Genomic DNA, 18,517 nt, shown 5'->3' with positions numbered 1-18,517 from the left:
CTTTTTATTTCTGTGGCATTGGTTTTAATGGCATTTCTGATTTTTTTTTAAGTCTTCTCTTTTTCTTAGTTCATCTGGATAAGGGTTTGTCCATTATATTGATCCTTTCAAAAAACTGACTCTTAGCTTTAATTGATTTTTATGTTTTTCTATTTTTTGTTTTCTTTTATCTCTATATATCATTTCCTTCCTCCTGCTGGTTTGGGGCTTATGTTCTTTCTCTAGTTCTTGAGAGTGAAGCATATTTTTAAAATTTATTTATAGCATTTAAGGTAACATTAAAGTTATAGCTGTTATCATTAAAAGAAGTAAATTTTTCAAAGTATACAGAGAGCGCACAGTCATTGTTTTCATCTTGCTTTTTTGCTTTGTCCCCATACTCTTGGGCTTGACTTCTGTAGTCCAGTGAAACAAACAAAAAAAATTGCTGGCCTAGTATGCACATTGCACACACCTCCCTTTAGAAGCTATGTTCTCCCTGACTAGAACTTCCTTCTTCTCTTGCTATCAAGATAACATCACTATTCCCTTCTAACTCAGGAAGTTGAAGTTATTTGTTCTGAAAACATACAGAAGTGTGGTAGACAGAATGATGGTCCCCAGATATGTCCATGTTTCAATCCCTAGAACCTATAAATATGTTAGATTACATGCTAGAAAGAAATTAAATTGTTAACCAACTGACTCTGACTTGGAGACATTATCCTGGATTATCTAGATGGGCTCGGTGTAATCACAAGAGTCCTTAAACAGAGAGGAGGGAGACAGAAGAGTCAGAGTCAGAGAGAGATTTGAAGATGCTACACTCCTGACTTTTGAAGATGGAGGAAGAGGGCTACAAGCCAATAAATTCAGGCAGCCTCTAGAAGCTAGAAAAGGTGAAGAATGGATTCTTCCCTAGAACCTCCAGGAGGAACACCAACATCTTGATTTTTAGCCCTGCAAGACCCATTTTGGACTTCTGTAAAATAATAAATTTGTGTTGTTTTAAGCCATTAAGTTTGTAGTAGCTTTTTACAGCAGCTCTAGGAAACTAGTACACTGAGTTAACTAAAGATTTAGGTTCATTCGTGGTTGTTAATGCCAAGCTGAAGTTGAAGGCAAACTTTTCACCTCAGAGAGCAGAGCCATTAAGAACACAGCACAACATCCTGAATTAAAGAATGTAAATTAGTCATGGCTAAAAAAGAAGGGTTCTTTTTAAAATGAGGTAACTCTCCAGATTTCATTTGGTTTATCATAGTCATCTTTTAAAAGTTACTTAGTTAGCATATAATAAAAGCCCATATTTATTTCGTACTATATATTAGATGTATTGCCAAGTACTTTCTTCATATTGTTCAAACTTGTAAAATATTATTATCATGGTTTATAGGTGAGAACTTGCACAAGTTCTCAGAACTACTAAAAGATAACCAGGGTACAGACTCCAGTCTTTCTGATTCTAGAGCCAGTGCTCTTAACCAGTATGTTGTATAGAGGAACAGCATCGTACTGGAGCACACAAGCCCCTCATTGAAAAGGACTGCCCATCTGCTGCCTTCCACCCCCAGCAGGTTAGTGAGTCCTGAGGGGTGGAGGATACAGACTTTGGGTGCTAGAGCACTGTCTCCTTGCTTCCCAAGATGTGGCACCCTGTGAGCACTGATTGCCTTCCCCCAGTGCTGTACCAGAGGACAGCTCTACCTTCTTTGGAATGGGTATGTTTTCTTAAGAGTTTGTGGGGAGCAGTAATGCTCAGAGCTACACAATTGTGAATCTCTTTTTGAGACTTTGTTTTGATTAGTATATTAAGCTACTTGTGCTAAGATACCCAAATTAACAATGGCCTAAACAAGAAAAACTGCTTTTTCTCATGTAAAAGTTCTGTTCTGTCAAGTTCTCAGGGTCTAGGAACCGTCTTTCTTTTGCTGTCGTTGGGGTATCGCTCTTAGCTGTATAGCCTGAGATGGCTCACCAGCACAGCTGTCTTTCAGCCCATAGGAAAAAGAAAGTCTGTTAAGGGTATCGTACACCTTGGCTCTTGTATTGGTCAGAACTTGGGTGCAGCAAGGCTGGGGAATATGCTCTTTAGTACCCACACAGCAGCTCAGAGTGCTGCCATCCTGAGGATAAGGGAAAATGAATTTGGGGATAGCCAGTAGGCTCTGCCTGTCAAGCCTAGTATTTTTCACTTTTCTGGTTAAAAATGTCACTTACGGTTTGACTGTTCTGCCATATCATAGCAGGGTGCCCTCGCCTATTGTTGAAAGAGAAAAGCTGCTATGCAAGAACATGTATGTATTGCACAGTGCTGTTTGTGTATGTGTGTGCCTGGAAGTCTGAAAGAATACTGATTGTGCTTTTATCTCTAGATGAATAGGGACAATGTTTATTATTTTATTCTTTTCCGTATGTTGATTTAAGCGGGAAAAATTAGTAGAACTATTTCGTTTTCAAAAGATGAGGACCTTCTCTTAACCTTATCACAGAGAGTGAAATCTGGGGATCCTGATTTCTGTTTTGTCTGGTAAGTCTGAAAATGTTTGTGAGGAGCCCTCTCACAGAGCTTCTGGGAGAGAGTGTTCTTTCTAGGCACATGTACTCATTGGGTGCTCAGTTGTCTACAGATAATCTCCCAAGCCTGAAAGGCTGCTGAGGTCCAGCCTCAGCAAGGAGCAGTGGACTGGCCTGTCAGGTCCAGGTGGAGAGAGCCATTGTGAACGTCAGGTTAACAAAGCCCTAACGCTCACCCTAGGAAAGTCCCTTGATGCCACTGACGACATCGATATTAGGCCTAGGTGGTCCTTTGTTGTTACTCGCTAAGACCTTTATGTTCTTGTACTTTGTCTGAATAGCAGAATGAGTACTCCTTTTATTTCCCTCATACTTAATTTTATAGTTCACTAAAATCATAAATGATTGGTAAAAGTTTTAAAAAATTCAGTTTGTTCTTCCTCCTCATTTCTCTTCCTGAAGAACTTAATCCAGAAGCCATTAGGTGAGACTGAGCAAGCTTGACATCTACAGGGAAGACAGGTGTTGGGGTGTTGGGGAGAGGGTTTGGACAGTAGCAGTATCACGTCACGGAGTGTCAGCTTGAGCATGGGAAAGAGGGGGGTCATGTAGTAGGACTTCCTGGCACAGGGTCTGGAGGCTTGAGTGGAGAGGGGAGGATGTCCATGTTGGGAGAGTGGTGTTGGTAGTGGCCTATCATGGATGGGGTCGGGAGGACATCTGCTGGGGTTGTGACCTAGCCCAGGCAGGGGGCTATAGCCTTAGTGAGGTGAGGAGAAGCCTTGTGGGGTCCGGGTAGACAGCAGCAAGAGGAGATTGGTTACATACAGGAGATGAATCATTGTAGTAGATACATTGTGAATAATATGACCCGGGCTTCTCATTATCTAAGAAAGGGAGTACAAATATGGCAAGGAAACTAGAATGAACTCTGTTGTAGGATTGGAATTGGAAACGTTGGTGTGAATTCATGGTTTCCAACATATGTTGGTAATAGAAATTTAGGTATAAGTGAGCTTATGTCTATCCACAGCTTTGTCCATTGACACAGCCTGGGAGCAGCAACACACCAGTAGTTCTTTGGGGAAATGGCTGATTTTAATGGCAGGGAAAGTACAAGATGAGCCTGTAATATCTTAGGCAGCCAGAAAGTAAGCAGATGTTCAAAGGGTGATGGGTGTCAAAAGGACATAGAGAATAGAAACCATCTTGAAAGGATTCCAACTGGCCCAACCTTGAACAGATTGAACATCAGAATAGTTAATGGATTTTAATGACTTCCAAATAGGAATCCAGGAATCCATATGGATATAAATAAATGAGTAAATTGATTAGGAATGGACTTAATATAGTCAGGAGGTACTGCTCTATAAAATACAGGGAGCAATTGAGAAGCTTGGTGGACACCACTAAAATCAAGTGATCAAATTCAGCCTCGCCTAAGTACTGAGACAAGTTGAAATTGTGTGCCACCTAATATTTTATCAGGTGTGACGAACACAATATCATGTCTGTCATAGTCCTGCCAAAGAAGTGTAACCTGCGTTTATTCATTGGGAAAACAGACAAACTCAAATTGAGGGACACCCTATAAAATAAATGGCCCGTAATCTTCAAAAGTATGAAGATCCTGAAAGTTGAGGAAGGACTGAGGAACTGTTTCAGAATGAAAGAGACTAAAGAAATAGAACTAAATGCAACATGCGATTCTGGACTTGATCCTTTTGCTATAAAAGACGATTTTGGAACAGTTGCAGAACATGAATGGGGTCTGAGGATTAGATAGTGATACTATCAAAGTCAGTTTTCTGATTTTGTTGGTTGAGCAGTGGTCCTTGTTTGTAGGAAATACTAAACTATTTAGGGGTGATAAGACCTCATCTGAGCAGCTTTCTAGTGGTTCCGGGAAACATGCTTTGTACTGTTACTGCAATTTTTATGTCAGAATAAGATGATTTTAAAAATTAAATATATCCTACATATATGGCTATAATATGTCAATCACAGTCCCAAGAGAGAGTAAAGCCTTAATGACCATGACATTCTTTGTATGTAATAACAGGTTTCTTATACATCTAGAATGGAGTTAACTACCTACCCCTGAAGGAGAATTGAGAGAAATAGTCACTTATATACTTGTCTCATGAAATTTCGTTTGAAAAAAAGCCAGAAAGAAGAAGAATAAACATCCATGAACCCAAAACCCAACCTAAGACATTATCATTAGAACTGCCTTTGAGGGACACCTGGGTGGCTGAGTCACTTAAGCATCTGACTCTTAATTTCAGCTCAGGTTTTGGTCTCACAGTTCATGAGTTTGACCCTTGTGTCAAGCTCTGCTCTGACAGTATGGAGCCTGCTTGGGATTCTCTTCCTTCCTCTCTCTCTCTGCCCCTCCCCCACTCATGCTCTCTTTCTCTCAAAATAAATAAACATTAAAAAAAAAAAAACCATGAAAACGTCGGGGTAGCTCAGTCCATTGAGTGTCCAACTTTTGGTCTCTGTTCAGATCATGATCTCATAGTTCCTGAGATCAAGCCCCCACATCAGGCTCTGCATTGACATCCTGCTTGGGGTTCTCTGTCCTCTCTCTCGTTTCCTCCCCGGCACATGTGTGTGCGCTCACATTCTTTCTCTCTCTCTCTCAATATTAAAAAAAAAAAAAAAAAAAAAAAAAAACTTAAAAAAAACACTACTTTTGAAATTTCCTGTATGACCTTTGCTTGGTGACCATGGAGCTTTTTCTGCCAAGTACTATCAAGTGCCTGTTATGTATAAACTTCTCTAATATCAATTACTAAACTTACAAAGAAGAAAGATGTGGTCCTTGGCACAAAGAGCTTACCAAAGATAAAAGGGCGTAAGAACAAATAAACATGACCAAACTATTAAAAAAAGAAAAACACATAGGAATGGTAAATACAAAATCCAGGATGGTAATTATTTCTTGGAAGGGAGGATAGTGAAGGTCATACAGAAAATAAGTTTTAAAGAGTTTTGAAACCTGAATCTGTTTTCAGCCACTATTGAACATGAAAGGTAAGTTATTTTCATTTGCAGAAGATACATATAGTTTTAGTGTTAGTGCCCTAAATCTTAAATATTTAGCATAAAAATGATCATCACAAGCGTTGTTAGGTTTTTATGTCACTAACATATACTTAAAAAAGGCCTTGCATATGCACCTTTTGTTACTCCCTTTTAGTTCTAATGGAATAAGTCTAATATGTTCTGTCACTTGGAATGTTGGACAAAAAATAGTTTTGAAATATAACTTTTCATAGGCTTTGGACTAATACTTTTTTTAAAAAAATTATAACAGAAATCAACCAGACTATTATGAAGTGGTTTCTCAGCCCATTGATTTGATGAAAATCCAACAAAAGTTAAAAATGGAAGAGTATGATGATGTTAATCTGCTGACTGCTGACTTCCAGCTCCTTTTTAACAATGCAAAGGCCTATTATAAGGTAAGAAACCATCAAATTTGGAAGGTATCCTATTTGATAATAATTTGGCTTTTTTAATATTTATCAGTCTGGTAGGTAAGTAGTGTTTACTCATTGAGTGGTTTGAGTTTGTGTTTCTCTTGCTACTAAAGAGACTGGGGGCACCTGCGTGGCTCAGTTGGTTGGGCATCTGACTTCATTTTAGGTCATGATCTCACAATTCCTGAGTTCGAGCCCCACATTGGGCTTACTGCTGTCAGTGCAAAGCCCACTTTGGATCTTCTGTCCCCACCTCTCTCTGCTCCTCCCCTACTCGTGCTCTCTCAAAAATAAACATGTTAAAGAAAATAAAATAGACTGAAGATTCATATAACATGAACCATTTTTGTTCCTTTTGAGTCTGTTCAAATCTTTTGCCCATTTTTCTCTGGAGTTGTCATTTTCATATTTTTAGAAATTTTTTATATACTGTAGAGACTAATCCTCTTTTGTTGTATTTGTTGCAAGTATCTTTTCCCACTATGTAGCTATTTTCATTCTTTGTGATGTCTTGATGAACAGAATATTTTTATGTTAATATAATCAAACTTATTAGTCTTTGTAGTTTGTTATTTGTGTCTTATTTCAAAAATCCCTCTTATTCAAAGATTATAGAGATAATCTCTCTCTCTCTTCCTCTCTTCCTCTCTCTTTTTTTTTTTTTGAAAGAGAGAGGGCACAAGTGAGCAAGGGGCAGAGAGAAGGAGAGAAGCGGAGCTTACCTGCCGCTCGTGTTTTACCCTAAGTGGGGCATGAGCTCACCTGAAGTGGGGCACGAGCTCACCCAATGTGGGACTCTAATTCACAAACTGTAGGATAATGAGCTGAGCCAAAGTCAGATGCTTAACGACTGAGCCACCCAGGCGCCCAAAGATATTCTTCTCTTAAATATTACAGTATATGTTAACTAACTAGAACTCAACTAAAACCTTGAAACAAACAAACAAAAAAGTTCTTATATATTTTCTCCTAAAAGTTTGTTTGTTTTTCGCATGTAAGCCTTTAAGGCAGCTCACATTGGCTTTTGGTGTCTTCTGTGAGGTAAGGACCTATTTTTTTTTTCCTAACAGGGATAAGCAGCACCTTGAAGTGGCAACCTCTCCATATTTGTTTGCTCTGTCAGTGCTGACACCATTTCCATGTACTCATGGGTCCCTTTCTGGCCTTTTATTTTGTTCTTTTTGTTCTGGCAAGTTTATCTATTATTGGGCTATTACATTCTTGCCTTAATTATTATGCCTTTATAATTCCTTATTAGGTAAGGAAAGCACTGGTTATTGATCATTCTTGATTATTCTCAGCCCTTTTTTTTTTTAACGTTTTTATTTATTTTTGAGACAGGGAGAGACAGAGCATGAACGGGGGAGGGTCAGAGAGAGAGGGAGACACAGAATCCGAAACAGGCTCCAGGCTCTGAGCTGTCAGCACAGAGCCCAACGCGGGGCTCGAACTCACGGACCGCAAGATCATGACCTGAGCCAGAGTCGGATGCTTAACCGACTGAGCCACCCAGGCGCCCCTTCTCAGCCCTTTTCTCATACATGTCTATATTATTAGTATGTTAGGTCAAGCACAAAAAAATTGTTGGAAGTTTTATTGGATTGCATTGACTCCTTATATCATATTTTGGGGAATTGACATAATTGTGATACTGACTTTTCCAGTCTTTGAATTTGATATGTCTTCATTTATTTAAGTCTTCTTTAATTTATCTTAGTAAAGCTTCATAAAGATTCTGCAAAATGTTATTAGATTTATTCTTAATATTGTGTGTATATATATTATGGTTTTTTTTTCTTTAATTGAGATACAATTCACACTTTTTAAAAAAGTGTAGAATTCTGGGAGGGTTAGTATACTCACAAAGTTGTGCAAAGATCACCATTATCTACCTCCAGAATATTTTCACTACTCCAAGATGAAAACCATACCATTAACAGGTGTTCTCCATTTCCCTTCCTCCCTGCCTCTGGCAACCACTAATCTACTTTCTTTCCTTGTGGATTTTCCTGTTCAGCACACTGCATGTAAATGGAATCGAATACTGTATGGCCTTAGGTTACTAGCTGCTTTCACGGAGGTGTCTTCAAAGTTCATCCATGCTGTAACATATATTAGTACTTCTTTCTTTACTTTTCATTTCTTTTTCTCTTTTTTAATTATTTATTTATTTATTTTTATTTTAACTTGTTTTATTTTTTATTTTTTTTAATTTACATCCAAATTAGTTAGCATATAGTGCAACAATGATTTCAGGAGTAGATTCCTTTGTGCCCCTTACCCATTTAGCCCATCCCCCCTCCCACAACTCCTCCAGTAACCCTCAGTTTGTTCTCCATATTTAAGAGTCTCTTCTGTTTTGTCCCCCTCCTTGTTTTTATATTATTTTTGTTTCCCTTCCCTTATGTTCATCTGTTTTGTCTCTTAAAGTCCTCATATGAGTGAAGTCATATGATTTTTGTCTTTCTCTGACTGACTAATTTCACTTAGCATAATACCCTCCAGTTCCATCCATGTAGTTGCAAATGGCAAGATTTCATTCTTTTTGACTGCTGAGTAATATTCCATTGTGTGTGTGTGTGTGTGTGTGTGTGTGTGTGTGTGTGTGTACGTACATACCACATCTTCTTTATCCATTCATCCATCAAGGGACATTTGGGCTCTTTCCATACTTCGGCTATTGTTGATAGTGCTGCTATAAACATAGGGGTGCATGTGTCCCTTTGAAACAGCACACCTGTATCCCTTGGATAAATGCCTAGTAGTGCCATTGCTGGGTCAGAGGGTAGTTCTAATTTTAGTTTTTTGAGGAACCTCCATACTGTTTTCCAGAGTGGCTGCACCAGCTTGCATTCCCAACTTTTCTTTTTAGCGTTTTATTTATTTTTGAGAGAGAGCACAAGTCGGGGAGGGGCAGATAGAGGCGGGGGACAGAGGACGCAAAGGAGGCTCTGTGCTGACAGCAGCGAGCTCGATGTGGGGCTTGAACTCAGGAACCACGAGATATGACCTGAGCCAAAGTCAGAGGCTCAACTGACTGAGTAAGCCACCCAGGTGCCCCAGTATTTCATTCCTTCTTATGACTATATAATATGCTATTATATCGCTATACCACCTTTTTTTTTTTTTTTGCTTGCTTTCTTAGTTGTTTTTTTTTTTTTTCTTTTTTTTTTTTTTAAGAGGGAGCGCTCATGCAAAGTAGGGGAGAGGGGCAGGAGAGAGAGAGAGAATCTTTTTTATTTATTTCGAGAGAGAGCAAGCAGGGGAGGGACAGAGAGAGAGGGAAACAGAGGATCCCAAGCAGGCTCTGCGCTATCAGCAGAGTTTGATGAGGGGGCTCGAACTCTGGAACCATGAGATCATGACCTCAGCCAAAGTCAAGAGTCAGATGCTTGACTGAGCCACCCTGGCCCTCCTGCTTTATGTATTTTTGTGTATTATTTAAGTTTTAATATGCAAATGTGAGCATACAAGTTTAAAATTGTTATATTGTCCTAGCAAATTGAAGTTTTGGGGGGGTTCTGTTGTATCATTACTAGTGTCTTTTGTTGAAGTCTGTTTTATATGATATTAGTGTAGTTATGTCAGCTTTTATTTTTATGTTTACCTAGTTTATTTTTTTGCCTTCTTTTCCTTCAACCTTTTCATGCTGATATATCACTTGTAAACAGCATATACATGAATTTCTATTAATACAGGTGATAATCTTTGCCTTTTAACTGGAACATTTCATGTCTTTACAGTTTTAGTAATTAGCATTATGTTTGGATGTATTCCTGTCATCTAAATTTCTACTTTCTATTTCATTTTGTAAATTTTTTTTTTCTTATTTTGTTTTTCTTTCTGCCTTTTGGTTTCATTTTGTTATTATTCCCTCTTCTTTTCTTGTGATTTGGGGATTCTAAGATCTGTTGATAATCTATTCTTAAGAAGTTTTAATATGCATAATTAACTTATCAAAGTCAAAAGTTAATCAGCATCTTAAACCTCCCTCTAACAACACAAAGACTTTAGCATAACTCAACTCAGATCTCCCTATTTATGCTACTGATGTTTTGTATTTTAGTTCTGTTGTGGCAGGGTTTTTTTTAAGATTTTATTTTTAAGTAATCTTTGTACCAAATGTGGGGCTAAAACCCACAACTCCGAGATCAGGAGTCCCATGCTCCACCAACTGAGCCAGCCAGGTGCCGCTGTTGTTGACAGATTTTTAATCCCATAAAGTAATGTTGTTTTATATATGGTATTTGTTTTTATTTGCATTATACTCTTTATTCTTTTTAAAAAAGTTATTTTAGTGTTTATTTTTGAGAGAGAGAGAAAACGAGCAAGCATGAGTGGGGGAAGGTCAGAGAGAGGGAGACGCAAAATCTGAAGCAGGCTCTAGGCTCCAAACTGTCAGCACAGAGCCCGACACGGGGCCCAAACTCACAAGCTGTGAGATCATGACCTAAGCCGAAGTCAGATGCTTAACCGACTGAGCCACGCAGGCGCCTCTTAAGTCTATTTATTTATCTTATGTAATCTCTACATCCAATGTGGGGCTTGAACTCATCACCCCGAGATCAAGAGTTACATGCTTTTCCTACTCAGCCAGCCAGGTGCTCCTATTCTTTATTCTTTTATTGCCATCAGGAAGTTCTCTGTCAGTATAATTTTAGTTCCTTTAAAGGTTAGCTATCTTTTCTTTCTGGCTGTCTTTGGTATCTTCCTTGTGTCTTTTGTGTTCTGTAGTTTCATGGTGATATGTCTAGATATGAATGTCTTTTTCTTTGTATAATTTGGAAGTTGTAGGGCTTCCTAAATCTTTGGAGTTGGTGTTTTTCATCAACTGTGACAAGTTTGCAGCTGTTATGTCTTTGTATACTGCCCCTGCCCCACTCCTCTCTCTCTCTCCCCTGATGGAACTCTGATTGGGGTTCTGTTAGACCTCCCTCAGGTCTCTGTCTCTCCTAACAGTTCATAGTTCCCTTTATAGTGCCTGTGTTGCTTTTTTTTTTTTTTTTTTAACATTTATTTTTGAAGGGGAGGGGCAGAGAGAGAGAGAGGGAGACACAGAATCCAAAGCAGGCTCCAGGCTCTGAGCTGTCAGCACAAAGCCTGACACGGGGCTCGAACCCACAAACTGTAAGATCATGACCTGCGCTGAAGTCGGATGCTTAACTGACTGAGCCACCCAGGTGCCCCTCCTATATTACTTTTTAGGTAATTTCTTTAGTTCTGCCAGTTTACTTTGTAATCTCCTCTTAAACTAATCTATTCAGTTCTTACATTTTAATTTTATATTTTTCATATTTTGGAAATAGTTTCTTTTTCAGGGTCTTCTGTACTTATATTTTCTACCCCCTTGGTTCTTTAAGCGTGTTCAAGCTACTTATTTTTAATTCTGTGGCAGATAGTTCCAGTATCTGAAATACTTGCATGTCTGATTTTGTGGTCATTTCTGCTGATATCACTCTTGTGTGTTTCATGGATTTTAACCTTGAGCTCATATTTCTTGGAACTTGATCTCTAGAGATCCTTTGAGGCTTATATTGAAGTTGAGTTCATTCAGGGAAGCGTGTTGCTTATCCCAGGCACTGGCCTGTCTCTGTTAGGGCTAGCTTATGAAGAGTTCTCAGAGCAGAGCATTCCCGTACCTCTCTTTCTCCCTGCAATGCCATGGTTTGAGATAGGAACAGGTTGAACTGTGTGGAGGCTGAGGTGGAGGCTGAATTGTTTTGAATTCCCACTTACACAGCAACTGTGGCCTTTGGAATCCCAGCTTTTGGTGGGCCTTGACCTATATCTCTTGTTCTTGTAGCCTCAGGGAGCCTTGAAAACTAAAGCTTAGCTTTATCTTGTCTTACAGATGTCCTCAGGTGAGGGGCATCTGGGTGGCTTAGTTGGTTGAGTCTTGATTTTGGCTCTTGATTTCGGCTCAGATCATGATCCCAGAGTTATGGGATCAAGCCCTGTGTTGAGCTCCACACTGAGCATGGAGCCTACTTGAGATTCTCTCTTTCTCTCTAAAATACAAAAAAAAAAAAAAAAAAAACAAACACAAAACAAAATAAAAAATATCCTCAGGTGAACATTGGCTTCTGTGTTCTGCTTATTCATCTGAGTTCCTGCTTTTATTCTACTATTGCTTTTAAAAAAATTTTTTTTTATGTTTATTTATTTTTGAGAGAGAGGGAGACAGAGTGTGAGCAGGCCAGGGGCAGAGAGAGAGGGAGACACAGAATCGGAAGTAGGCTCCAGGCTCCGAGCTGTCAGCACGGAGCCCCATGTGGGGCTTGAACCCACAAATTGTGAGATCATGACCTGAGCTGAAGTCTGACATTTAACCGACTAAGCCACCCAGGCGCCCCTCTACTCTTGCTTTTTTGAACATAGCTTACTCCTTATTGGCAGCACATGGATGCATTTTGGAAGTTTTGTTTATTTGATTGATTGGTTTTAAGATTGCATCCAGCATTGCTTTTACTGGAAAGTTTCAGTTTGAGTTCATCCCTATTCAGGAAAATAAATCTTCAAATAAAATAATAAATAGTTTTAAAAAATAGAAGTAGTATTAGAAAAATCATTAGCTTCTATCCTTTTTACTTATATCCCTTAAATTGGGTCTTATTTTTTAAATTGTCTTTCTTGGGGCTCCTGGGTGGCTCAGTTGGTTGAGCATCTAGCTCTTGATTTCAGCTCAGGTCATCATCTCATGGTTTGTGAGATCAAGCCCCATGCTTGGGATTCTCTGTCTCCCCCTCTCTCTCTGCCCCTCCCCTGCTTGTGCTCTCTCTCTCTCAAAATAAACAAACATGAAAAAAAAAATTTAATAAAATTTAAAAGTGTTTTTCATAGTGTATCACTAATAATTTGTCTTAATTTAGCAAATCATCTATATTATCCCTCAAGTCTTTCTGTAATGAGGTAGTAGGTTATAAATCAATAAAATAATATGATTCTAGAATGCCTTTAAAACATACACTTAGTTCCAAGGAGGAATTAAGGCCCGTGTATCTTTAATCACAAGGGTTTCTAAATTTATAATTAAGTTTCAAAGTTATGTCTTAGAATACTAGTCTCTTCTGGATTAGGATACTTTAAAAGTAATCACTGACTTACAATAAAATAACTAAAGTGCTATTTTTTTCTCTTCTCTTTGTTAATGTACAGCCAGATTCTCCTGAATATAAAGCTGCTTGCAAACTCTGGGATTTGTACCTTCGAACAAGAAATGAGTTTGTTCAGAAAGGAGAAGCAGATGATGAAGATGATGATGACGATGGGCAAGACAATCAAGGCACAGTGACTGAAGGAGTAAGTGTGCAGCTGGAATGGGTGAGATGGACCACTGGGAGGTAGACAAGGGCCCTGCCTGTGATTTCTTCTGTGCTGCTTGGGCAGCTGGGCTTCCTGTGGAGTTGTGTTGGTAACTAGGAGGGCAAAGGGGCATACAGCCAGAGAGCCCCACTGCAATTGCAAGGGATACTAGGACATCCTGGACAGTGTATGCCATGAGTGGTTATTTTCATGAGTTGCTCTTACATTAATGCATATTTCCTGCCCAGTTTTAAGGAGAACCTTCATATTATCAAGGATTGTTCAGTATTGCTAGATTGAGGTATCTTATAAGGGTGGGCAGTGTTGTGATTAAAAGTTGCAGAATCAGGAGAATCACCTTAGGGATATTTTTGTAGATTAGACTGGTGCTGTTCCTAGAACATGCCAGGGTATGCTCCTGCCTCTGGAATTTTGCAGTTGCTCTTCTGCCTAGAATGTGCTTCCTTTGGCTCTTTCTGTGACTTGCTCTTTTTCATGGTTCTTTTTTCTTTTTTGGGGGGGTGGGGAGGGACAGAGAGAGAGCGAAAGAGAGAATCCCAAGCAGGCTCTGCACTGTCAGCGAGGAGCCCGACATGGGGCTCGAACTCACAAATTGTGAGATATGACCTGAGCCGAGATCAGGAGTCGGACGTTCAACTGACTGAGCCACCCAGGCTTCCCTTTTTTTTCATGATTGTAACATCCATTAAAACAATGTCAGCTAGGAGAGGACTTTCTTGACCCTCTGTCTAAATTGTTTGCCTCACATCCCTCCTTTCCCATCATCACATCACTCTGTTCTGTGGTCTTTAGTTTGTATCAATGTATGTGAAATAGCTTGTTTATTTGTTTACATGTTTACTTTCTGTCTTCTACCAAGGAGAATGATAGCTCCACAAAAGATACTGCCTTATTCACCTGTTCCTGGCATCTAGACTGTGTGTGGCATGTAGGTACTGTTAAATACTTGATGAGTGAACACACATGTTTAAAAAAGGAAAAAGGATAGTAAAAGGAAGGACATCTCATCTGTAGCTAAATAGTGAGATACCTAAAGCAGAGCCTTCCCCTTTCTTCCCTAAATTAATCTAAATAGGCCTTTTGCTGAAACTCTCAACACAGAAAAAAGAAGTGGTAGGGTGAATTTCTCAAAAATGTAACTAGAGTCTCAAAATGTACTTCCTAGGCACTTTGTCAATTTCTTTCTCGCAGTTAAATGATTAAAATAGGTAGAAGGCGGGGCACCTGGGTGGCTCAGCCGGTTAAGCGCCCGACTTCGGCTCAGGTCATGATCTTGAGGTTCGTGAGTTCAAGCCCCGCGTCAGGCTCTGTGCTGAGAGCTCAGAGCCTGGAGCCTGTTTCCAATTCTGTGTCTCCCTCCCTCTCTCTCTCTGACCCTCCCCCGTTCATGCTCTGTCTCTCTCTGTCTCAAAAATAAATAAACGTTTAAAAAAAATTAAAATAAAATAGGTAGAAGGCAGTTAACTAGGGTTTCCCTGGAATTTTACTCTCTGATATTAATACAGGAACAGCAGCTTACCCCATGCTTTCTCGGGTAGAACATTACCTACAGAGGGCTGAGTCTTATAGGCCTCCAAGGTTCTAGTCAAAAAATGAAATTGCCTACATTTAGGACTTGCCTATGTTTCTTTTGGTGAGAAATTGGGAGGATCTTGCACACTCATATTTATACCTCCCAAGCTTCTTCCTTATTCTAAGCTCTTGTGGAGAGAGAGGGAATTTTCAAGCTTTTATTTTTAAATTCAGAATGATTTCCTTGGAGTTTTCCCAGTTGTGGAAATAGGTTTATGAATGCATTTGCACACCCCACTCCCTTTGTCACGTGCAATGCATGTTTCCAAAGTAGCTAGTTGGGTTGGAAGGAGAGGAATCTTGGCTGCAGAATAGAACTCTCCTCTCTTTGAAGCTAACTCTGTGGTGCTGTGTTTCAGCCAGGAAGTAAATGACTTAAACATGGGTTATTTTTAGTCTGCTATCATTGGTGTTCTGGTGGTTCTCTAAGCTTATATGGTTAGGGACTCACAGCTAATCACATGTTTTTTATATGTTAAATGTTTGTTGTGTGTCTGCTATTTCCAGATACGATGCACAAGGCCCAAGAGATGTTATTGCTCTCTGTGGAGTTAACGTTGGACCTTAAAATTGAGACTATACTAAATAAAAAAGACATGTTGGATGGATGAGGACGCAAATAACAGTGCTTTTATGATTTAAACCAGAAATACCATTAATCTTTCTTTTATATGTACAAAACATGGTTTGGACATGAAGTACATTTAATATAACTCTTGACTGACACATGCCATTGCTCACAATAAAAACTAGCTTCAGACTCAGACCCTTCCCTGCCATGTACTCTTTGGGGCATAAACTTTCTCATGTGGAAATGATGGCTAAGGCAGGAGGAGTAAGTCAGCCAGTCTGCAGAGCAGAAATGAGATACTTTAGTTGACTTAATAATAGTCCTTACTTTTTAAAATTTTTTTAATGTTTATTTATTTTTGAGAGAGAGAGAGACACAGCGACAGCATGAGAGCTAGAGGAGCAGAGAGAGAAGGAGACACAGAATCCGAAGCAGGCTCCAGGCTCTGAGCTGTCAGCACAGAGCCCGACACGGGGCTCGAACTCACAGAGTGCAAGATCATGACCTGAGTCGAACTAAGACACTTAACTGACTGAGCCACCCAGGTGCCCCAGTCCTTCACTTTTGAGATAGCTTGAATTCTATTGTTAGATCTGGCCATGCACCCCATGGGTAAAAAACGTATGTCGTTGTACCAGAATATCAACACTTCAGTAGATATGAACGGCAGATATAGAGATGGTCAGGTATCACCGAGCATGTTTTCTCTGTCTCAGTTGCTCAGACCCTAAAAAGATATGTATTTCCATCATTTCACACATATGGCACCATTAGAGTTTGGTAAAAGGACCTGATCTAAGAGATTTAGTTACTGAACTAATACAAGGAGCCTCATTAGTTTCACATACATCATTCTGGGGGTCCAACATCAGAGCACTTTTGTGGTATTCTTGAAACTTACATTTAAAATAAGTACTGTTTAGAAGTTGTTTTTTTCAATTAGCTTTAAAATTTAGAAGCTGTTTAATATTGGCATTTATTTTTGGATTTTTCTCACAGTCTTTCTCCTTTCTCTCCTTCCTGCTAACCCCCTCCTCCCAGTCTTCTCCAAGTTACTTGAAGGAGATCCTGGAGCAGCTTCTTGAAGCCATAGTTGTAGCCACAAATCCATCAGGACGTCTCATTAGTGAGCTTTTTCAGAAACTGCCTTCTAAAGTGGTAAGTGATGTAATTAAAGACAGGGGGATCAATTAAAGTGTTTTTATTTTTGTTTTGTTTTTGGTTTTGTACTTAGTTCTTAGCAAATAAGGTAAGTTAACGGAAGGCATTGGAGGCTGCTGAGAGATCCTTCTTGTGGCCTCAATAGCAACCACATAAGACATGTTCTATAATTTTACTTGCCTAAAGGTTGTAGTTTTTTTTAAATATTTGTTTTTGATTGGTAATTCTTACTGTTTGTTTTTTGTTTTTCATGGTCATAAAATACACATGATTTACCATTTAACCTCTTTAAGTGTGTGGTTCAGTGATGTCAAGTACATTCATATTGTACGTCTATTGCCTTAACTGAAATTCCGTATCCATTCAATAGTAATTCCCCATGTCCTCCCATCCCCCAGCCCTGGCAACTACCATTCTCTGTTCTCTCTCTATGAATTTGACCACTCTAAGTACCTGATAATAAGAGGACTCACACAATATCTCTCCTTTTATATCTGGCTTATTTCATTTAGCATTATGTATTCCAGGGTTCATCCATGGAATTTCCTTCCCAGTGTTCATTCATGGAATCCATGAAGAATTTCCTTCCTTTTTAAGGCTAAATAATACTCCACTGGGGGTGCCTAGGTTGCTCAGTCGGTTACGTGTCCCACTTCAGCCCAGGTCACGATCTCGCAGTTCGTGGGTTCGAGCCCTGTGTCAGGATTTGTGCTGACAGCTCAGAGCCTAGAGCCTGCTTTGGGTTCTGTGTCTCCCTCTCTCTGTCCCTCCTCTACTCTCTGTCACTGTCTCTCTCTCTCTCTAAAATAAACATTAAATAATATATTACCGTATGCATATACCACATTTTGTTTATCCGTTCATCTGTCAATTGACATTTGGGTTGTTTCCAAGATTGGTAATTCTTAAATAACAAAGTAAGTACCTAAACTAAACCTTTTATTTATAACAGAGACGAAACATTCTCTTTGCTCAGGGACAGAATGAGAGGAAGCTAAATGAGTTCTTCCTCTTTTATGTCTCTGGATTTCCTGGTGATGGAGAAGAGAGAGACTGACTAGTACTCTTCTACCCCAAAGAGGAGGAACTTTCTAGAGTAGTGAGACACTTTAAACGTGGGAGGGCCTGTTGTGGCTTCATACCTAAAAGGCAATGAACATAGCTAAAGTTCCACTTTAGCTGTGGAACTACAAAAATTTCCATGGCCTCAGCATTCTTGTATTTCTAGACAAGAATATACTTTCAGAGGTACTCCACTGTAGCACATAACTCCTTTGTGATCATTTACTATTTATCTACCTTCTTCCCTGGTTCTTGAATTGAAAAACAAAGATTATATCATATTTTCTTTTGTGTCCCTGCCATGTAGCTGGAACCCAGCATGTCCTAGGTGTGTAAGAAGTGCTTATTGACTGATAAGTGGCTTGCAGCTTTCCCCATCAGTCACCGACAAGACTGGTTATTTAAAGGTGTGTCTTGACTAGTTGTAAGACAGTTCTCACATAGAAATAAAGCCTAGAGGCAGTTGGGTGGCTCAGTTGGTAGAACATGTGATTCTTGATCTCAGGGTTATGTGTTCAAGCCCCATGTTGGGTATAGACTTTAAAAAAAAAGTTAAAAAAAGAAAGAAAGAAAGCATATATGACTACTGCTATCTATCCTAAGTGTGGATCTGATTACAAAAACATAATGATGATATTGGTCATATGTTTAAATTTTTTTTTCAAATGTTTTAAATTTAAAAAAAAAAAAGGAAAACAGTATGATGATTTCTCAAATAATTAAACTTAGAATTACCGCATGATCCCACAATTCCACTTTGGGTGCATACCTAAAGGAACTGAAAGCAAGATCTCAAAGAGGTATTTGTACAGTCATGTTCATAGCAGCATTATTCACAGTAGCT

At 39.2% G+C, this 18,517-nt stretch overlaps 2 protein-coding genes across 19 annotated transcripts in view; one reads left to right on the top strand and one right to left on the bottom strand.

Moving 5' to 3' along the window:
* PBRM1 (polybromo 1) overlaps window positions 1-18,517 on the top strand; it is a 117,077-nt gene that overhangs the window by 10,275 nt on the left and 88,285 nt on the right. For 16 of the 17 annotated variants that reach the window (XM_042929608.1, XM_042929610.1, XM_042929621.1 and 13 more), the window contains 3 exons: window positions 5,819-5,966; window positions 13,140-13,283; window positions 16,492-16,608. In XM_042929608.1, the coding sequence (XP_042785542.1) occupies window positions 5,819-5,966; window positions 13,140-13,283; window positions 16,492-16,608 (409 nt within the window). Of the gene's footprint in view, window positions 1-1,726; window positions 2,510-5,818; window positions 5,967-13,139; window positions 13,284-16,491; window positions 16,609-18,517 lie in introns of those variants that run through there. The other variant, XM_042929619.1, reaches the window with a different exon arrangement.
* The window catches only part of GNL3 (G protein nucleolar 3), a 113,782-nt gene that overhangs the window by 22,095 nt on the left and 73,170 nt on the right, over window positions 1-18,517 (bottom strand). The gene's annotated exons all lie outside the window — the stretch shown is intronic.

This window comes from Panthera leo, chromosome A2 (genome assembly GCF_018350215.1).
Source record: "Panthera leo isolate Ple1 chromosome A2, P.leo_Ple1_pat1.1, whole genome shotgun sequence".
Lineage (NCBI taxonomy): Eukaryota > Metazoa > Chordata > Mammalia > Carnivora > Felidae > Panthera > Panthera leo.
Note: the sequence above shows the minus strand (reverse complement) of the source record. Positions and strands in the feature narration are given on the sequence as shown.